The sequence below is a fragment of the Onychostoma macrolepis genome, chromosome 15, assembly GCF_012432095.1.
Source record: "Onychostoma macrolepis isolate SWU-2019 chromosome 15, ASM1243209v1, whole genome shotgun sequence".
NCBI lineage: Eukaryota > Metazoa > Chordata > Actinopteri > Cypriniformes > Cyprinidae > Onychostoma > Onychostoma macrolepis.
This window is the reverse complement of record NC_081169.1, coordinates 29,894,423-29,918,570: the sequence shown is the minus strand read 5'-3', so window position 1 is coordinate 29,918,570 and position 24,148 is coordinate 29,894,423. Positions and strand designations below refer to the sequence as shown.

Here is a 24,148-nt window from a genome sequence, read left to right as displayed (position 1 = left end):
CCATGGCGGAGCAGCCTCTGTGGCCTTGGCCCTCGGCCCGGCCACTATGGCAATGGATATATGCCCCCCCCCCCTTTTTCTTGGGGAAAATCAGGTCCTTAAGCGCCTGGAAGGAGTCAGGAGGGCGCTCTGGAGGGAGCGGAGCTGGCTGGGACCAGTGGAGATGAAGGAGACTCTAGAGGTGGAAGAAGGCTGGACAGGACCAGCGGAGATGAGGGAGACAAAGGATAGCTCATTTGAGCAAACTCTGGGGTGAGGATAGGCGCCGAGAACTCTAGGGGTAACACCATATCCAGGAGCTGTGAGATGTATGCTGGAGCCAACACTGGAGCGAGCTCTGGGGCTGGAGCCGATTCAGAGGCGAGGATGAGGGCTGCGAGCAGTCTTTTCCTCCTCATCCTCCTCTGTCGTTTGGGGGTGAACGAAACAGCTGGCGGGCTTGACGTTGCGGAAGCCGGCAGGCCTGACAGTGGAGCGGCCGGCCTTTCTGGGCTGAGGACAATGGTGAGGCTTAGGAGAACTCGGGAAGCGTGGGAGGAACGGAGGGAGCGGGCTCATTGGAACCGTATGTGGAGGGAACTGGCTTGCAGTGAGATGGAGCGTCCACGTGCTTCCGGATGGGAGGAGGATGATCCTCCACATCGACAAGGAACTTGGAGCAATTTAAATCTAGAACGTAATTAATAAAATCCGCTACGGGTCTGCGACAATCATCAGGAGTCAGGAATCTAAACAAATGATCTTTTAGTCCCATCCAGAAGCACGCATTAATCATGGAATGGCACCAACTCTCCAGATGCATCACGCTCAGAAATTCCTCCACATACTGCGCCAACAGCCATCCCTCCTGCTGAAAGTCCAGGAGAAAATCCTCAGCCCAGTTCATATTTATTGGTCCTGTCTTCTGTCACGGGTTGTTGGGGCAAGAAGCTCAATGAAGCACGAAGGAGTCAGGTAGTCAAACGAACAGAGTCTTTTAATAAATCCACACAGAAAAAGCAAACAACCTCTTCACACAACGCAAGACAGGACAAAGAAACAGGGGAAAGGCAGGGCTATTAGTACTGAACCAAATGAAAGGAACTAATGGGATAATTAACAAACACATGTGGAAACTAATGAACTATAACGAGGACAGGAACAGGAAGACCAAATAAGGGCAACTAAGGGAAACTAAACATAACATACACGTGACATAATCAGTATCCCATGAGGTCTACGTCTAAATTTGATGCAGAAACAATTCTCTCAGAAACAGCAAGAAACATTAAAATTAAACATGAAATTTTGAAGTAGAAAGACTGAAATAGTTTTTTTAACAGCTCTGAAAATTAATTTTGTTTTTGCATTTGTTTTGGAGGCTGTGCAAATGAATTATATTTTGATGACAGATTACAAAGACAAACATTTTTAATTGCAAATATTCCTGTAAATAAACATGCACATATTTAAATAAATATGCAAGCAGTAGGGTTTGGGTGTAGGATCGCAATTGTCAATGAAATCATGAAAGTCAGTGAGAGAGCTGCGAACTTTACCGTGAAGTGAAGATCTGGCCAGCGCTGCGATCTCCTGAATGGTGAGAGCTCGTCTGGATTTAGGTAACATGTCGCTGCCGTCCTCAACATTTACCTGAGAGGAGAAGATAAAACACTGAGTAAAAGCTTTAAAGAAGAGTTTATTTTCATTTCAAACAAAAACAGAGTTTATTTTCTGCATTTCTTCTCTTCTCTGGTTTGCTTCCTAATCTAGTTGTCTAATAAACCTGGCATGGTATATTATGAATATTGTTGATAAATTCTCTGTGATGTTGTTTTGGATAAAAGCCCCTGCTAAATGTACATGCAATTCAGTTTTAGTTAGGTTGGTTGTATTTAAGTGTATTGCCATATCAGCTTTACATGGCAGATTCAACATTCAACAATATAATACAATTATAATAAATACAAATATTTTGTAAAATTCAGCTTAATTAAAAAAATATATTCTTTAAATCCGTGATATTTCAGTGAGACACTAGTGTAATATTTCTTAATTTTATATTTCATTTTAATTTTAGTTAATTTTAGTGTGTTTTGTATAGATTTTATATAGTTTGTTTATATTTTTATTTCAGTTTTAGTTATTTTAGCACATCAAGTTAAACAAATTTTGCTTTGGAAAGTAGTTGAAATATTTAATTTAATTTCAGTTCAAATTTATTTTATTTCAAGTAACAAAAATGGGTAACACTATTTTAAGGTGTCCTTGTTACACGTTACAGGTACTTACTATTATAATAACACTTAATTATGCATAATTACATGCAAGTAACCCTAAAACAAACCCTAACCATATAGTACGTACATGTAGTTGATTAATATTACTCAGTACTTAAATGTATAATTGCACTGTAACAAGGACACCTTAAAATAAAGTGGAACCCAAAAATGTTATATGGTTTTAGTAAACTATAATAACCCTGTAATAACCCTCAAGTCTCAGTGATCTAGTCTGTAAATATGGCTCTGGTTCCTCCTTCAGTGTGCATCTGTGGGACGTTTTCTGCTGGTTTCTGCTCCAGCAGGTGCATCTGATCACAGTAAAGCAACAGCACATTCACATCCTCAACACACACGATTTGAGAAACACTTACACACTCAACTTCAAGACTTCGTGATGTGAAACCTCTAATACTGAGCACTAGTAACAGGTTGTTAAGATTTCAGCCAAATCTTGGCCTAAAAGTGAGAATCCCTCAAGAGCAAAGCTGCATTTCGAAACCTTCACGTCTCATCAGACCGTACACCAGGTTACAGTCCATGTGTAAGGTCACATGTGTTTCTGTGTCTTTAGTAACCGCAGGGGACGCATGCGACACGTGCACCTGGCGTGTTCGAACCCTCCCGAGTATGTATGAGTTTACTCACGAGGGTAAACGCATTAGCCAGCGCGTCATGGCATAGTTAGTGGAGCGGGCGGCAAAACAACAACAGATACGTATTGAAATAAAAAACACGCAAGCGCCATCCCCGAGAGCTCACGACATACATGCTGATAATTCCCTACATGAGCTGGAGAAAATAACAGCATTACAGTCTGCACACACACACAGCCGCAGAGAGCGTCGCCTACTGCCCTGCTGAACACTGAGATTCAGTCCCTGAAGAGCTCAAGCCCAGGAGAACTGCGCAAATTCAATGAGCGTCGTACAGCAGGAGTCTGTTACAGAAGCGTTTGCCATTTTACGGTCGTCTCGTTTTATAAAACTACAGCTGATGACCTCAATAAAACAATGGCATCGACCACAGCCCAGACACTCACTAGAGAATAGAATAGAATAGAATAGAATAGAATGCAGAACTTGTGTGCAGTAGAACAGAAAATGCCAATCTAGCCTAGATGGAGAAAATAGTAGCAGAGTGAAATACTCTAAACTAAAGCTGAATAGAATAGGACCACAGTGCAGTAGAAAATAACAGTCTAGAATACATTGAGAATAGATGAGTACAGTGGAGTATAATAGAACAGTGGAATGGAATAGAATAGAATAGAAGGACCACAGTGCAGTAGAAAATAACAGTCTAGAATAGATTTTGAGAATAGATGAGTACAGTTGAGTATAATAGAACAGTAGAATAGAATAGAATGACTGCAGTGCAGTAGAAAATAACAGTCTAGAATAGATTGAGAATAGATTGGTACAGTTGAGTATAATAGAACAGTAGAATAGAATAGAATGCAGAACTTCATTACAGTAGAACAGATCATGTCAATCTAGCCTAGATGGAGAAAATAGTAGTAGAGTGGAATAAAATAAACCAGAGCTGAATAGAATACAACAGAACAGAACAGAATAGAATGACTGCAGTGCAGTAGAACATAAATTAACAGTCTAGGAATAGATGGAGTATATGAGTAGAAGAGATTAAAATAGAACAGAGCAGAAAATAACTTGACTAGAATAGAGTAGAATAGGACAGAATACAATAATAGAACAGATTAGAAGAACCTCAGTGCAGTAGAACAGAAAATGGACGAGTAGAAAACAGTAGCAGACTAGAATGAAATAAACAGAAAATAATAGATTTGACAAACAGAATCTAATCGAATAGAATAGAGGACTGCAGTACAGTAGAAAATAACAGTCTAGAGGACAGTGGAATAGAATAGAACAATACAAAATAATAGAAACAATAGAACAAATTAGAATAGAAAACATTTCAGTGCAGTAGAACAGAAAACAACAAGACTAGATTGATAGGAGTACAGTAGAGTAAAACAGAATAGAAAAAAAGGCCAGATTAGCCTATATAAAAATAGAAGGACTTCAGAGGTGTAACAGAAAATAAAAGTCTAGACTAGAGTACAGTAGAGTAGAACAGAATAGAATATAAATGTTTATTTTCTATATAATATATAATAATTACGTGCAGTAAATCAGAAAATAACAGCCTAGATTCGATGGATAGGAGTACAGTAGAAAGGAATCGAAAACAATAGACCAGATTAGCCTAGATGACTAAAAACATAATAGAACAGAAGGACTTCAGTGCTACTAGAATAGAAGTAAATTGGAATCAAACAATAGAAAATAATAAACTAGGGAAAAATGGAATGGAACAGAACAAAGTAGACTAGACTGTTTAAAGCAGACTACACATCAAATCACAGACTATTCTACTCTAGTGTCAGACTGAATCTTGACTTCTCTATTTGCATGCAAACCAGCCCTCTGAGCACACACACACACACACACACACACACAGGTTTTATAACAGCAAACAGACAGTAATTAAACAGGAGCACTTTGAACAGGAGCCTCATCCGTCAGTCTGTCAGGCTGGAATACACACACATCTCATCATCAGAGCGACAGACAGCGATCAACGGCATTCCCAAACACACTGATGAAGACTGAGCAGTGATACCGGCTCTCCGCTCGCTCCACACAGGAACAAAAGCTTCTCTGTGGAGTCGGTCGTCAGCGACATGCCACGTCACGCTCACACCCCGTTATTCCGCTGGAACTTAGAAGGAAATGAGCATTTCTATAGCAACCAGTCACCATGGAACGATTTCTCCAAGGATACGGCGGGCTGGATGCTGGATGACGTCACATGCAGCACGTTTGATCAGGGTTACTGTGGCTCTCTCATGAACACACACTTTCCTGCAGTCTGGATTACACACAACACACATTTCCCATCATGACACCTGTCTCTCTCTCATGAGGCCCACAATTCCCTCTGAGATCCACCTGTGTTGCAGCATAATTGTACATTGTTTATATTTTATGTACTGTAGTATTTATATTACTACTTATTCTTTATAAGAGTGGCAGCCTTATTTTAGAAAAAAATTCTTCCTGATTTCACTAATTTATTTAAAGATTGTCATTTTGTTGTGCATTTTTGCCATATCTATTTTTATAGTTTTTATAAAAAATTTTTCAGTTTGAGTTATTTTAATACATCACAATAAACTAAATGAAACATGTTTACTTGGCAACTAGCCAAGTTTAAAAAAAAAATTCATTTAATGTTTAATTTAAGTAATACTTTTTTTTTTTTATGGTTTTAGTTAACAGTAATAGTCCAGGTCACTTTACTAGTGGGTTGTAGGTCTGATAAGAAAAGACAATGTAAAAAAAACAAAAGAAAAACAAAAACAAAAAAAAACACTAAATGCACATAATTTATAACTTTAATACAATTATAATCAAATAAAATTTTTTTTTTTATATATATATATATATATATATATATATTTATTTATATACACATACACACTTGATGTATAATAAATTAAACTGTAAATTTGAACTATATAAAATATTTAAAATTATATTAAAATTAAAAATATGATTAACTTTAATATTTTTATTTATTATTAATAATAATTTAAAATTATGATAGTATAAATTAATATTTTTTGCAACAAAATTAACATTAATTGCTTCAATTTAAAACATCGCCTACACAATACAGAAAGCTCTGACAGAATTTATGCACCAATTCACATTTGTTGATATTTAAGGCATGGAACCAATCTGACATTTGGATTTAGTTTATATATTCCCAATTTAAGTCAAATGAGTGTCAATTTCACAGAACTGAAATTCATAGTATTATGAGCTGCATAGTAAACTTGAATTTTTCCACCAAATCAGACAAAAAAGAAAGAACAAAAAAAAAGAAAAAAGCAGATCAGTGTCTCAGTCAAACAATAACTCAAAACCAGGTCTAAACAACAAAAGTTTTGCACGCTGAAATCTTAAAGCATCCCGTGGATTTACTCACTGTTGCGAGGCTGTTAAATGACCTGAAGTCAAAGGAAAAATACATTAGTGCAGCGACGCCGCGGATTCCGTTTGAAAAACCACATTAAGAACAAATTACTAATTACTCAGAATGACTCATGAATGATTAGAAAACTAACTAGTGAACATTTAATGAAACTCAGAGCGAGGAACCAAGTCTAGTGTAATTGGCCCGCTAACGACTCGGATGATCGGGTTAATTAGGTCATTATCAAGCCGAGAAAAGCTGAGAAAATCATTTTCTGCTCTGAGTACTGAGTCAGAAACTCCTAATCAGCTGCGATCTGACAGAAGCAGCACTCGACAGCATTTCTCTTTCTTCAGGCCGCGGTGCAGCCACAAGTGAGGACGTCTGGAAGACGTGACGTTATGTGAATGCAGGCTTCCTCGACCGCTAACCATATAATGATGACAGAAATAGCTTGTGAATGGCAGGCCTTGGAGCGAGACAGCAGAAGCAGGATCCGTGGCCCACTTTCTAATAACACAGGGTTTCTGCAGAGTTTAGAAATCAAATTTAAGAGTTTTTAAGACTTGCACAAAATTAATACCGAATGCAGTTACAGAACAAACCCATATAATCCCAAATTAAATCAAGCATCTCAAATTCACTGACTTAATTAAACAGACTGAAGTACATTCAGCTGCAAGTTTGGTTTAAATACTTAAGATGCGTTTTATCTAATATATGAAATTGGTTTCTGTTCTCATATATCAATACACACGAAGTAGAGATTCGTCAATATTGATTTTACTTATACGATAATGTGTTTCTGAAGAAAGGCACTAAATATATACATTATTGTAGCAATAATAATAAAATCTGTGTTCTTTCCTGTGACAGGGGTGACCCAGAGAGAAGATATAAGAGTTTACATTGATTTAAATGCCAGATTTGAACCAAAATACTAATAATAACCAGGAAAAAAATATGTTTAATCATAATCAAGACCAAAATACACAAAATACTCTTATTTTGAAATGTATATTATTTACTACTTTTGGTTGCTCATTCAAAAAGATGAAAAATATGGGATCCAAAATACCAATATGAATTTTTTTAAAGATTTTATGCATATTGAGGGACTTTTAAATAATCAACAAGCCCAAAATACACCAGGACTCTTATTTTGAAATGTATGCGCTTTACTGCTTCAGCTGCTCATTCTAAATTATGAGAAATATGGGAACCAAAACAAGTAAGTCAAACTAAAAAGACTATGCATAATGGACTTTTAATCAAAAAACAAGCCTAAAATACTCTTATTTTGAAATGGCTAAGTTTTGCTAGTTCTGACTGCTCGATCAAAAAGATGAGTAAAATATGGGAACTAAAATACGAATAGTAACCAAACTAAAAAAAAAAAAAAAAAAAATCCATAATGAGGGACTTTTAAATTTAAAAAAAGTCCAAAATACATAAGGACTCTTATTTTGAAATGGCTATGCTATGGCTACACGATTTCACTGAAACATTTACTTAAGACCTCTTAAAATAATTAAGGTTAATTTCATTATCCTATAAGACTTTAAGACCTTAAATTTGATCAAATCAAATTTAAAGGGATAGTTTCTTGCACAGACTGATCGTTCTGCTTCATAAGACCTTAATATATCATCAGGAGCCATGGGTATTAATTTTTTTGTTGCCTGTATATGCTTTGTTTGACTCTCAAAGTGACGGCAGCCATTGACTTGCATTCTCTGAATTACCAATGACGACGGTTTCAGCTAAAAATCTTCTTTACTGGTATACTCAAGAAAAATTCATCTACATAACGATAATTATCACAATGTAATTTACCTTGATGAAACGATATGAAGAGTTCGATAAATGTTTGGCGATAAATAACATTATCACTTTGAATTAAACTGAGATGACAAACAGGAGAAACATTGTGTGCAACGATACAGTCAGAAGACTTTTAGTCTACAATCGCCATCATTTACCATGGATTTACTGTAGTAACACTAACTGCACCATGGTATTGTGTCAGAAATGTGGGTATTTGTATCAAATTTTATTATATTATTAATGTAGACATGTATTAAAGGGAGAAATGGAATATAATTACAGTATTTTTGTGATTAAGCTATAGCATGTGCGCATTTAGCCTACACTAAAGTTTTTAGACTACTGTTTTTCAAACAAATGCCTAAAAACCATATAGTTATATTTTTACCATGGTATTGAGGTGCTATACATGTGGTTTTAACTGCGTTTATCGTGATTTAAATGTATGCTACTATGGAAGATCAATGATTTAAAAAAAAAAAAAACACACCATATAAAAATTAGATTGCTACAATTTTTTACAGATGTTACTAATTTTGATAATGAACAAAAATTTACATCTGCGTCCTAACTCAAGCTGCTACTACTATCAAATGTGCTTTTCTAAGAGACAAAAAAGTACTATTATTATTAATATTATCAGGCAACCCGTTTCTTGATTTGAAACAATATCACATGCAGAAACTAAGAAATTAATTTTTCTATCAAGATATTTATTTTGTTAAGGAAAATTAATGGTCCGGTTTCTACAACTTTCACTTTGGAGAAAAAAAAATCTGGCTTTAAACTTGAAAGAAATAAAGTAGTACTGTCGAACGATTAATCGCGATTAATCACATTCAAAATAAAAGTTTTTGTTTACATAATATATGTGTGTGTATAGTTATTGTTCATATATAAATACACACACATGCATGTATATATTTAAGAAAAACGTTATGTTTATATATTAAATATATTTATAAATAGTATAAATTATATGAATATACATATGCACGCAAATACATGATAAAAACTTTCATTTTGAATGCGATTAATCGCGATTAATCGTATGACAGTACTAAAGATTTTACATTTATCGTGATAATTATCGATATTGACTGATATGGCCATATCGCCCAGCCCTACCTGAGGGTGAGTAAATGAATAGCCAGTGTTTATTTTTGGGTGAACTGTCCCTTTAAGACTGTTTTAGGAGCCACAGAAACGCTGTGAGAGGAGAGGAAGGGAAGCGCGAGCGTCGTTTCCGGACGCTGTGAAGTAAAAATGGACATCGAACAGATTGAGAGGAAACTTTGGCACCTTGAGGAAACGCTCCAAGCGCCCAAATGTCGTGCCCAGGCCGTGCGCCAAACTGGTCCGTGTGTTGCCCAAGAGCGCCAGGTCAGAGCAGGAACTCCTCGGGCTCCAGTCCACACGCAACCTGTCACCTGCCACTGTGGGGAAGAGAGGAGGAGCGACTCACTACTGCCCCCCACTGCCCTGGAGACCAGACCCTGCTACTATATCTGACCGCTACTGGGATATTATATACAGAAATCATAGAAAATACATATGATCAATTTAAATTATAATAAATATAGTGCTGTCTGACGATTAACCGCATCCAAAATAAAAGTTTTTGTTTACTATGTGTGTAATATACACACATACATACAAACACATGCATGTATATATTATGTTATGTTTATATATAAAATATATACAGTAAATGCATAAATGTAAATATTCTCAAAATATATACTGTATGTGTGTATTTATATATACATAATAAATATACACAGTACACATACATATATTATGTAAACAAAAACTTTTTGGATGCAATTAATCGCGATTAATTGTTTGACAGCACTAAATAAATATTAAATTAATAATATAAAATATTAACACTGTTTAATAATAATACTTTTATTTATTTACTTGCATAAATATAGATATATATACACAGAAAAAATAGATAGACATATAAATATAGATAGATAGGGTGACCAGATGTTATTTTATTTTTAATTTTTAATTATGTTAAAAAATAAAACTGAGCATTCTCCTATAATACAAATATACACAATACAAATCCATATTTATTGCACATATTTAGTGTAACAATAGTATTTTGGCTTCATAAAATATCTGATTGCTACTGGTATATTGTATAAATAAATATGAATATTATTAAAATTACTATTATTTAAAATATTACAATAATTAAATTACAATATTATCATTTTATTTATTTACACATAATTATAAAATAAATAAATATCTTACTAATAATATTAAAATATTACTTAAATATTAATATTATATTGCTCAAAAATTCATTATATTATATTTTTATGTACATAAAAATATAAAATAAATAAAAATATATTATAGTATAAAATATAATTAATATTATATTAATAATAATTATATTAATATGATAAATTATATTATTATTTTAACATTATAATATTAATTATATTATAATTTACTTGCATATAATAAATTATGAATATAGATCGATACACAAATAAAGATTAGTGAGAGAGACATACAAATTAAAAATATAGATATACGTAGATAAATTTAGCATTTTGCTTCCTCATAACAATGAGAAGTAAATTAAGCATTTATTGTGCATGTGCATAATTGCACAGATAATAACTGTATTTTACACGCTGATGTTTTTTGGCCATAGCCTATAAAAATGAACTTACTTTTGGAAATCAATTGACTCAAATCTTAAGCTGACTTCAGGTCAGCAGGATGTTTTGCTTTGTGCAATTTATGTTTAATTTATTCCAATTTATGTAAAGTTCAAACTCATCCGATCAATAAGAATCAGGGTCATCCGGTCTCCCTAACGCTACAGATCAAGAGTTCTTCCACAGCAGAAGAGCTGAAGTGTTTCTCTGAAGCTCTCATGCATCAACATGCAACATTTATACAACCTATACAGCCAAACACAAAGGGCTTCCTCTCAACGTCTATTACACACAAAAATGCAGGAATGATCTGGAAAACTCTAAACTGCATCTGGTGTATCAGTTTAGTTGGATGAAAAAAGAACAGCATTCATAAATGACTGTCTTTTCTTTCATTTCATGCACCAGGCCTTTCTGACGCGTAATCATGATCGACTCGCACACAGACCGAGGCTCAACGAGCAAGACTTCACCGATGACATCACTTCCTGTGTGCGCGAGCGGGAATATTTCCATTCATTCATTAACACTTACACAGTGTTGACTACAGAAGAATCATTTCGAAAGGAAAGAACAACTATAGCGTTCAACAACAGGTTTATGTCGAGCATGTCTGTCATATTTCATCCCGTTATAAAGTAGTAAGAAAAAAACATTGTGCATGAGATTTTTTTTTATGCAGAGAAATTTGCAGAACATTTTATGTATCGTAACAATATTTTTGTGACTTAAACCTTCACTGAAACAATGATCACTATTCTAATGAAAAAAAAAAAAAAGAAAAGAAATATATATATATATATATATATATATATAGGAGTTTATTACTTGTTAAAATTCCAATTTATTTTTAAAATAAAATACAATATAAATGGAGGCCATTTATAATTGTATTGTTCATGATATATTATTCTATTAAATAAATTAAATAAAATATAACACTACAAAAACAAATAATATTATTTGTTATTAATCTTATTTTTTTATATTATTATTTGTTTTAGTTTTAATATATATATATATTAAAACAAATAATAATATATATATAATTTTTTTATATTATTATTACACACACACATATGTGTGTGTGTGTGTGTGTGTGTGTGTGTGTGTGTGTGTGTGTGTGTGTGTGTGTGTGTGTGTGTGTGTACTGACAAGCCTTATAATCACTCCCAAGTAAAACATCCGGACACATTACAATGAGAAATTGAGCATTAAATATCCTACATGTTCTTGAAAATGATGCAAAAAATTGTAAGTGTCCCAAAACAGGTTTCATTTTCTTTTTGTAAAATATAATTTGTCAGTCTTTTAAACTCCAGACGAACCCTTGATGATAAACACTAAGTTTAAGTGCACATCTCAATCCACGGCGTAATCGAGAGTAAACGCGTGAGAGATCGGGTTTGGTTTCGCTCTCAAAGCTCTTCTCTAACGAGGGTCTGATGGTCTGTAACAGAGACTGATGTCTGGACTCCAGCAGCGGGGTTCGTTTCTCTCAATAACACCACTGAACTAATGAGGCAATCTCATCAACGGGTCGAGAACATGTCCAGGTCACATTAAACACTAACACATGAGGGAAAACATTTTTGGACATTCATGACAAGCCCCAAATTGTCAGAAAAAGATAATTTCCTGTTATTTAAATGGTAAAAGAACAAGTTGTAAGTTTAGAAAAAGGCTGTATTTATTGATTACATATATTATATAATAAAAGTCTGGTTTGGATGATTTTCCATTAATGTGTTACAAAAACATATTGCGCATAAGAAAATCTTATTTTTCTTCCTAAAATATCTGATGGACGTATAGATGGATTTTTATTATATTCATTATTATTATAATAAATATTATATTAATAATATTATATTTACATAAAAATAAATAAATAAGTATATATATATTCATAATTTATAAGTAGTTATTTTGATTAAAATACTAGAGGGAGGGTCAGATGATTTTCATTAATGCATTTAAAAAATTCTTGCACTGACAACAACAAAAAAACCCCACTTAATTTAATGCAAAATATAACCGAATTGTCTTGAAATGTGGCCTGTTTTCATGAGATTCACTCCATTACTCTCCCATTGTCTCTCTGGATAAGAGCGAGATCACAGACCTGTTGCTGATAACAGAGAGGCCGATATGATCTACAATAACAGCAGCGGGACTCCGACTTTAGCTTCTCTGCGGGAAATCAACAGGAGCGTTTAGTTCTAGCTGAGTGACCCACAAACAAATCAAACACGAGAACACAGCACAGAGATCTTCAGCAGCAAGCAAACCCAATCCATCCATCTGCTGGAGAGAGCTGACCTCACCGAAGCGCTTTTACGAGCGGACTCTCCGTCCTTGTCCTGATAACTGTCCCGAAACCATCTCCTGTCCTCAGCGGTCAGAGCTGATGTAATCTCACTACAGTTTGACACGCTATTGCTTTGAAAAGTCAATTTAAGGACAAAAAAAAAAAAAAAAAAAGGACAAGGAGAGAAAACCAACCTGCTATATAATCTTTAAAGCTGCCAAAAAAGGGGTTTCACAGTTAAAATATATATATATTTTAATACCCAAAAGAACCTTTATGCACTATTAAAAATATATATATATATATATATATATATATATATATATAGATAGTGAAATGGAAGGTTCCTCGAGAAACCATTGATGCCAATAAAAACATTTATTGTAAGTGTACTGTAATTCTTTACAGAAGACTGGCAAAACAAAAGGTGTGTATTATGTGATATTAAATTATATTAACATGAGAATATATTAAAATATAATATTAATAGTATTATAATTTTAATTAAATTATTTGTGTGTCATCATAAATTATATCTCTTGTATTTATTGTTAAAATGATTAAAAGTTTTTAATTATTATAAAATTAATCAAAAATTATAATTAGCATTAAAGAGACTCTAAGTCAGACTATTTTTATTAATGTATTTTTTTAAATCATAATGTTCTTTCTAAAATATCTGATTGCTATGGAATATTATATAAATAAATAATATTAAGTATATCAGCAATATAAATATAGAATTCTATTACATGTAAATATTACATTAATATTCAATTATATTAATTATATAATACTAATATTTCATTAATTTAAATATTATAACATTAATAAAATTAACATTATTTTATTTTTAAAATAAATTATATCTATTGTAGCTATTGTAAAACTAATTAAAATAAAATTCTAATTATCATAACAAAAGTGTGTCTGGATCAGATGATTTTTGTTAAAAAACATTTTTAATCAATGTTCATTACAAAACAAATCTTAATTTTTACATTTTAAAATATCTGATTACTATGGGATATTATATAAATAAATAATATTAAGTACGTCAGCAATATAAAATAAAATTTTATGTATTATATGTAAATATTATATTAATAATATTATAATATGAATTATATTGTACCAATATTATATTGATTAAAATATTAATTAAAATAAATAAAATAAACATATGTAAAGATTAGGAAATAATACATAACTCCAAGAGATCTTTTGCAATTAAATTAAACCAGATAATTATCAAAAAAATAATTATAATTTTTTTTTTTTTTTTTTAATTGTCTGGGTTGGATGATTTTCACTAATGGATTAAAAAAAAGGAAAAAAGTCAAATGCAGCTTTTTGCATTGACAAAAAAAAAAAAAAAAAATTTCAAAATATAATTTGTAAATATCTTTTATATAAAGAACCTGGAAGGATTCCATGGATGTTGAAGGTGCTTCATCTCACCATCAATACAATAAACAACCTTCCTCGTAAGTGTAATGTTTTTCTTTAGATAAACAACAAAACAAAAGAAACGGGATCAGTTCTCGCTCCCATCGGATAACAAACCTTAACCAGCACGTATATCAGCAATTAACAAGACAACGCTCACGCTCTGAACAGCTCCGGTATCCTGATACGTCATTAATAATTACAGCACCAGATTAAAAAATGATTTGTGTGGTGAAAATAAATCTGAGGCCATTTGTTCGGGACTCTCAGAGTGGAAAGGCGTTGTTTTTTCCGTCCTCACTTCATGTACAGAACGTGAGGAAAGACCTGGACATTCATCATGACGGACAGACGCGCTCGGATTAAATGAACATCAGCGTCAAGATGCTGCGGATCAAGTATGAGGGGAAGTATATGGGTGTTTCTACAAATATGGACACTTGGCCTTGTTCCCTTTGAGAAAATCACTAGTCAGGAGATCTGTCTCAGTAACGTCATTTTCAATAGAAATGTCACATTAAATTTACATATTACATTTAATTGCAATGAGATTTTAAACAGTTCTGGAATAAAATATAAGGCCAGTTCCATACATATGTACACAGATACGTTGTTTACGCTTTGATCTGAACGTAAATAACGTATCCGCGTACATACATTGTTTACATATGTGATACTCTCCAAAATGGCGCTATAGGGTGCACGAATTGTTGAATAAAGTTGTTATTTTTGTTTTCTTTGCACGCAAAAAGTATTCTCGTAGCTTCGTAACATTACGGTTGAATCGCTCATGTCACATGGATTATTTTAACGATGTCTTTGCTACGTTTCTGGACCTTGATCGTGTGAGGATCCTTGCCGTCTATGGGAGGGTCAGAGAGCTCTCGGAGTTCATCAAAAATATCTTAATTTGTGTTTCAAAGATGAACAAAGGTCTTACAGGTTTGGAATGACATAAATGACAATTTTCATTTTTGTGTGAACTATCCCTTTAAAGTGCATAAAATTGCGTTAGGCTAGACTGAAGTCAGTAATGATGTTCTTTGATAATGTAAATGTTCTTTGCTCATTTTCTGTAGCTGCTGTTTGAATAACTTCGGAAATGTAAGCGTTATAATTAATAACTTACAATGCTTTTATTAAATTGTGATCATGTTAAATACAAATTCAGTCATATTAAAAATATTGTATGACATCCATATACTAGACTACTTGACTAAAAACTAGTGCTGTCAAATGATTAATCGCATCCACAATAAAAGTTTTTGTTTGCATAATGTGTGTGTACTAGTGTATATTTTGAAATTATTTACATGTATATATTTATATTTACATAATTTATATAATATATAAAAATAACATTTTTCTTAAATATATATATATCTATACACACACACACACACACGCATGTGTGTGTATTTATATACACATAAATATACACAGTACACACATGTAAACAAAAACTTTTATTTTGGATGCGATTAATCGCGATTAATCGTTTGACGGCACTACTAAAAAGATAATGTAGTTAATAGATTACACGGACATTAGGCTGCTTTTAGCCGTGCCCTGGACTGGTTCACTCTCTCCGCTATAATGCAACTAAGTGAATAATTGAATTGAGATCCAGCGATCTCACAAGCTGACTATACGACGATATGACTGTGGAGCATACCGCCCAACACTGCTGTACATGCAGCACGACTGCATCGCCTCCAGCGCACGTACAACCGAGCACCACCACGTAACCCGAGCCGAGGATTCAGCATGTGATGAACGAGCGCTGAAGCAGGGTTAATGCAGATGCATGCAGAACGTCTCTGAAGCGTGCAAATCTGGCCTGATCGCTGAAAACCAATGCATGCATGCACTCGCCAGCGAGAGAAAACCTGCAGTTTGTGCACATCTCCTCTCCGTCAGAAGTGTGTGTGGGCTGCAGTCGGACTGGGGTTTCGCATACAGTAAGCGCTCTGATGCCATGCTCGGAGGAAAACGGCGCGTGCGATTCTCACCTACTGGCGTTCTGGAGGCGGCGCAGCCCATGCTCCGGGTTATTAGGCGATCAAACGCAAACCAAGAACTGATTTGTGCCGCATGCATGCTAAGAGACAGCAGAAGCGCTTGCGTAGCCTTCTCTCCATCTCTCTTTTCTCACAAACAATCCGTGCGCGCTAGTCTCACAACTCCAGTCCTGCGCTGAAGGAAACCCGGCTGAAACGCATACGGACTAAACCAGCGATTCTCCCAAATGCGAATGGTTTAAACCGTTGTGCTCCACATATACGGACTATATTGCATTTCTAATACACTAAAAACATCTGCTCGCCAAAAATATAGAGACGAAACCAGCGTTTCTCCCAAATGAAAAGAGCTTTAACTGTTGTTTTCCACACATATATGGACTAAACCAACTGTTAAAAACCATAAAACTGATGCTCTCAAACATTTACAGACTAAACCATTGGTTCTTCCAGATGCAAATGTATTACAATGTTGTACTCCAGATATATGGACTATATTGCATTTCTGCAAACACACTACATTTGTTCGCCACAAATATACAGACTAAACCAGTGTTTCTCCCAAACTAAAAGAGCTTTAACTGTTGTTTTCCACACATATATGCACTATTCCTGTTAAAAACCAATTAAACTGATGCTCTCAAACACTTACGGACGAAAGCATCGGTTCTTCCAGATGCAAATGGATTACAATGTTGTGCTCCACATATACGGACTATATTGCATTTCTGCAAACACAAACACCACAAATATACAGATTAAACCAGCTTTTCTCCAAATGCAAAGAGTCTAAACTGTTGTTCTTCCAAATAAATGTGAACAAAACCAGCTTTTCTCCCAAATGCAAGAACTGGACTGTTGTTGGTGACATTTATACATAATAAACTGCCTTTCTTCCAGACGCTTATGGACTAAACCAACCATTCTCCAATTAAAAACCCAACTTAAAATGACGCTCTCAAACACCTACAGAGGTTTCCCCCAAATAAAACAGACTAAACTGTTGTTCTCCACACATATACGGACTAAACTACATTTCAGCAAACAGAACATGCTTAAAAAACGGTTGTTTGCCACAATTATAAACCTCCTTTCTCCCAAAAACTTCTTTTCCCCCAGACACATACGGACTAAACAGACTGTTCTCCAGTTAATAAACCAACTAAACTGACGCTCTCAAACACATACAGACTAAACCAGCTCTAAACGAATGCCCTAAAATAGAAACTAAACTGTTGTTCTTCCAGAGTCAGACACATATGAACAAAACCAACAGTTCTTAAGAAGTTAAAATTGATGCTCTCTCAAACATATAAAGACTAAACTGTGGGTTTTGCAGACTAAAAACACATACAGACTAAAACCTGCCGTTCTTTACAGACACAGACTAAAAATCCTTTTATATTACGGACTAAATTGCAGTTCTTCCAACACACATGTGACTGGAGCACAGAAGCAGTCATAAGCAGCACAGGTATATTTGTAGCAATAGCCAACAATACATTGCATGGGTCAAAATTATACATTTTTCTTTTATGCCAAAAATCATTAGGATATTAAGTAAAGATCATGTTCCATGAAGATATTTTGTGAATTTCCTACCGTAAATATATCAAAACTTCATTTTTGATTAGTAATATGCATTGCTAAGAACTTCATTTGAACAAATTTAAAGGTGATTTTCTCAATATTTAGATTTTTTTGCACCCTCAGATTCCAGATTTTCAAATAGTTGTATCTCAGACAAATATTGTCAGATCCTAACAAACCATACATCAATGGAAAGCTCATTTATTCCGATTTCAGATACTGTGTAAATCTCAATTTCCAAAAATTGACCGTTTTGACTGGTTTTGTGGTCCAGGGTCACATATAAGCCACAGAACATCTGTTTTCCCGATATACAGCTACATATTAAATTGCTGTTATTCAGACGTGTATACAAAGCAGCTGTTCTCACACATTAACAGACTAAACCAGCTGTTTTCAGAACAAATAAGCTACAGGCTAGATCGCCCTTGACAGAAAATCACCAAAGAATCTGACATTACACTGAAATGTTCGAAGGTTTAATTCAATCATAACAAATCTGGTATATTATTATATATTGTCGTCTAGTGAATCTGACCTCTAGATGATGCGGGGCGGATGGACAGCGTTTCTCTCCTCGCATTGGCGTCTCCCGCGGCTCGGTTCCGTTCACAGCCCCGTTAAGCTCAAACACGCACCGGCTCCGGTCTCCCGCGAGCTGGAGGCACTGAAGGCTGAGAAACACATGCGGAAAACAGCTTTATAAACGAGCCACAGGATGCGCAACGAGCTCTGATTGGACAGATCCTGCGCTGACCCCGCCCACAACATCTTGATGGACCGTGTGGCTGCATGAGAAAGAAATAAAAGAGTGATTACTCAACTGTAGGCTGCGGACAAAATAGTCTCTAGAAGTGAGCTAAATGTGACACAACTTCCCTTTTTGACTGAAATTAATTCTGACAAACCAAAGCCTCCTTAAAGGGAGATGGATGGATGGATGGATGGATGGATAGATAGATAGATGTTTATTTAATTAAAATAAACAAATATACAAATATAATTAAATATAAACATTCTATATAATCCCATATGGCAATATTTTTTTTTTCAAATATGTATTTTAAATATATTATACTAAAATGTTTCAAAATATATTTTATAATTATGTTTTGTATATTTAAAAATAATTTAAATATTTTTCCTTATACCTATAGCCTATACATTGTATAAATATTTATATAAATTAATATAAATATATAATTATATAAATGTTTTTTTTTTTCATAATTATCTTTGAAAGATTTTAAAACAATATAAGCAGATAATAATGTCTCTATATATTGTATAAATCTGTGTGTGTGTGTTTGTGAGTCATATTTTGCTCTTAAGTCAGCAGGTTTATCGTCGATCCATCTCTACTCTCTCACAGGGGAAGAGAGAGCAATAATTCTCTCACTTGAGCAACATCTTGATGTGTGCACACTTGCTCGGGTCTCTGGGGTGACCGCAGATGCTCGGCTTGTTTACACCGCGATAAAAGCTCTTCTCTTTGATACGGACGCGTTTGGTTTCTCTGGGAATAAACCTCATCTCCGCATTTACCCGCAAGACCGCAGATTTCCCTTAAAGATGTTGATGCTGTAGGGGGAAATATCTTTCATCATATACTTCTGATAAAAAAAACATGTTTAGGCTATCCTCTTTTAGATTTGTAGAGGAACATTGCAAAAACAAGACGTTTCAAAAACACACATTTTCGTCAATCATAATGAATCCAATCCAGATTCAGATCCTGAAAATTTTATGAACCCTAAACTTTGCAATACGATCCACTGATTTTTTTTAACATTTTTTACGCGCATTCAAAAACCGAACAAAATTTAAGCGCATGCGCAGTTGTCCAATCGCCGCGTTTAGCGTGAAAACCGCAGAAAACCGTAGCGATAACCGAAGCTACTTATAATCTTTAATGCTTTAAAAGAAATATCTAAAAAAGAAAGCGGACATGCCAGTATTAAATATTTCGTTTTCTCCTATGACTTAAACTAAATAAAATAGGCACGTTCGTACGACGTGAAGCGTAAACACATGCATCGCGGAACTGCGCATGCGCAACGTCTATTTGCGAATCCGATTTAATCCGAAAATAGTCGGATTCAATTATCTACATGCTTAATTTTTTCTTATCGAGCATATTATTTCAGGTGTGCATATCCCCTTTCAATCCGAATTTAATTTGAATCGAGTTAAATCGGATCGCTTGAGATGTTTATACAGTATAAGGCTTTTCAATCCATTTGAGCCATCAATCTAATTACTAACAGATTATTGGGTTGCATGTAAACGAAGCAACTGACCTGTACATTTTATCTGGTCACAAGCTCTAATCAGCACAGTTAACCAGATCTCAATGCTTGGTTGTCCAGTTAGTTGATCATCCATCTAAACCATTTCAGGCCTGATAATTAACATCAATTATAGATTTAGACACTCAATTTCCATCAGAAACCTATTTTAGCATCAATTTCCAGCCAAGTCATTCAAAAATCAAGGGGGAAAAAGCAGTCAGTTTGTGGTGGGTTTTTGTGTTCTTGCCTAAAATAGATTTTTAGTGATTTATAGTGTTTGTTAGAGAGTGGAAATCTGTTCATGTTAAGTCAGTGACACAGAAACCAATCCAGAAATCTGAGAGGCCAGTGACAGAGGGAAAGTTCGCAGGACGATGTCTCAGTTACAAACACACACTCGTGTGTCTGAGGACAGTAACAGAATGAACTTTCATGTGTAGTGAATGGTCAGATTTTTGTCCTGTGTGTCGTATCAAATCACCTCCATTGATGCTGCTTTCACAGGAAACAAACAACAACAACAAAAAACAGTTTAGACCATTAAAACTGAACAAACAGCATCGAGCATGAATCTCAAACCTGTCAAAAACATAGGACAGAAGAGAAATACCAAATATTCTGATAAAAGACATTTTTTGAATTTTTTGGGCATTGGCACTATTGCATTATATATAAATAATAAAAAGCAATTAATTAAATAAAAACAATTATATTGTTCAAATTTGTTAATATTTTCAAATATTTAATTACGGTAGAACTTATGGTTAAATTGTCCAAATAAATTATGAATATAATAAAAATGCTATAGTCTAATGTGTTTCATTCTTTACGCAAAATATAATGCTGTTTTATGTCCTTTTGATTTTGGGATGAAATAAAACACAGACCTGTTTTCACTCAAAAAACACGTGACCAGCTTTCTGAATATTTGAATCAGCTTCTGCCGAGTCACAGGAGGGTTTTACTGTATGAAGAACAAATATACTGCAGCAACACTTTCACTCGGAGGAGCAGAAGAGACACTCAACTTTTTAATGATTACACGCTTTTATTCTCTTTGATGCTTCTGCATGTTCTCTCTCAGCTCTGTTAGAGAGAGAGTACAGTCTCTGTCCTGCAGTGCAGAAGTGTGCTGTGTTACAGCGCCACCTGTGGGTCAACACGACCTCTTCATCTACCTGCATAGAGGGAAAGATGCTGTTCATCGTGTTTATCCTGTAAAACAGGTCATTTCAAAGCTGTGTAAAGACATTGACTTGAAGTGTGTTTTCTGTGAAGAGGAAATGTGTCCATTTATTTATTGATTGTATTTATACAAAATTATTTTGGTGTGATTTGGCTGTTTTTTTGTTAAACAAGTACTAAGATTGAATTGCAACTTAAAGAAAAATATACTGTTGACTTCAAAATTTGGTATATAGTGAATTTACTCATTATATATGGAAAATTCTTCATCCACAAATATAAATGGGCAGTGGAAAAACCTCATTTTACTAATTTTAAAATAGAAATAGGTCACCAAGTATATGTTTAAAAAAAAAAAAAAAAAAAAAGGAAATTATTTGAAAGCCTTAATCTATCGTTTGAATAATTTGTACTTCTTATAGACATGTGATCTTATTGCTTTAACTATTTTATTATTGTATTTGTTTTTATGTAATTTATAGCCTTGTATGTTCGTTGTTCTAAAGATTGCAATAAAAAAAAAAAATGGAACTTATATTGAAACGTGCAACTGAAGCATGCGGCTCACAATTGATTGCAATAGAGTTTGCATTTTGCGAAGCTAATAATGCAATGGACTAATAAGATACATAAAATTGCACAGCATGCACAAATATTATAAAAAAAGGACAAACCATGAGGATTCATCTTGTTTCTGTCTACCTGTCGACAGGTGTAACAAATACACCTTTAAATCGTAACACGCTTATATAAGAAATTCTCTCAGGTTTGATGAGACACAGCATGATGTTCTAACAGTTACATTAATGACTCATGCTCTGCTAAAAATAACCGTCTTCGGGTGTGATTTATTATTCATGAGCGTGTGTGTGTGTGTGTGTGTGTGTGTGTGTGATAATGACATCAAATATGCCCCGCCTCCACCTCTCTCTTTAATTAGCCACACCGATCAGCCAGAGCCACTAGAAGGCAAGCCTGCAACCTTTAGCCAAAAAGAGCAACGGCTAAAGCAAAGGAGACCAGAGGCCATTTTTTATTTAATTGATGTCAACGGAGGAGAGGCTTCACTACGCTGAATAAACAGCTTTTTAGAGGAAACAGCTTCTTATTTAATTAATCGACAGCCTGCTAATCTTCAACATGTTTTACACTAAACAATACTATTTTTTTTTAGAGTTTACCACGAAAAAAAAAAAAAAATGCCAAGAGAAGTCACTGACTTTTTGCGACAGGTGAGATTGTTTACGGTACTTCATTCATTCCTGTGGGATCCGTAAACAGCGATTGAGTGTCGCACAACTCTGACTGAAATTCAATGACGTCAAGGCTGTAATGTGATTGGTTACTAAGGCACACCTGATCCAAGTTAGCCGCAGTGTTAATTTTGACAGCAAATTTTGATTTAGTCATAGTCATAGTCTTTCAACTAAAATATCATATTTTAGTCATCTGAATTGTTTTTAGTTTTAGTCGACTAAATCGACAGTAAATTTAGTCGGCTAAAATCTAATGGGTTTCGTTACAGTTAATTTATTAAGCATTTCTCTTAAATTTCCAAACTCATTATACAGGTTTGATATTAAGGTTTTATCATGATAGACTGTGACACACAACATGCCTTTGTTAAAATTAAATTAAACCACTTCTCATAAAGAACAAGAACATGGTCTACTTTTTAATGAAATACCAATGGTTATATAGATTAATTATGCATTCTTTATAACAACTTGTTTAGCATATTCTTCATTCTTTCAAGCAGACATATTTATTTCTATAAATAAATTTAGATGAATCTTTAGGGGTACTAAAGTGATTCAGTCAAGAGCAGTGAGTGATTTTCTGTCTTTCTTTTGTTGCTTGATTAACATCAATGACTCGGACAATAGTGACTAAATTAGGCTGCTGTCCCTTTAAAACCGAATGCACGGATGCAATGTACTGTTCAACATTCCACACTTCATTTTTTCGGTTATTTAAGTGCATCATCCGGGTATTTAAAGTGCACTTTTTCTTTTTGGAATTTTCAGTGTGAATGCACTATTTACTGCAAATCGTCATAGAATAGTGCATAAGTACGCGATTTGGGACGCACCTATTGTCTGGGAGATGAGAGGGTCTGTACTACTTACAGTAAGCCTAACAGCTTACTTGGAGCATGAATATTATTACTGTTTTATTCAGAAATACAGTATATAGCCTAACTTTTACATCTAACGCTATATCTTACGCAAACAAAAACATGCTCTATGCTAACGTTCCCATGTTATGAAATAATTATGTGAACGTTACTTTTGAACGTTCTAAAACCAGTAGCAACATTTGAAAAAACCGTTAGATGATTTTCCAACTAAAAGATTTAAGAAATAAAACGTTCCATGAATGACGTATAAATAATGTTTTTTGTGCTATGCTTTGTGAACGTTATTAAAGACAATGAACTAACTTTTTATATTACACTGTTAAAAAAAAAAAAAATACAACTTTCACAAAGTTCTACTAACAAATGTAAAAAAGT

At 34.1% G+C, this 24,148-nt stretch overlaps 1 protein-coding gene across 2 annotated transcripts in view; it reads right to left on the bottom strand.

The window, feature by feature from the left end:
• Positions 1–18,866, bottom strand: part of fam131ab (family with sequence similarity 131 member Ab) — a 29,312-nt gene extending 10,446 nt beyond the window's left edge. The window contains exons 1-3 of one of the 2 annotated variants that reach the window (XM_058745538.1): positions 18,696–18,842; positions 9,399–9,532; positions 1,539–1,632 (exon numbers count right to left, since the gene is read on the bottom strand). In XM_058745538.1, the coding sequence (XP_058601521.1) occupies positions 1,539–1,608 (70 nt within the window). In that variant the 5' untranslated portion in view covers positions 1,609–1,632; positions 9,399–9,532; positions 18,696–18,842. Of the gene's footprint in view, positions 1–1,538; positions 1,633–9,398; positions 9,533–18,695 lie in introns of both variants that reach the window. The other variant, XM_058745537.1, reaches the window with a different exon arrangement.
• Positions 18,867–24,148: the final 5,282 nt, after the last annotated feature.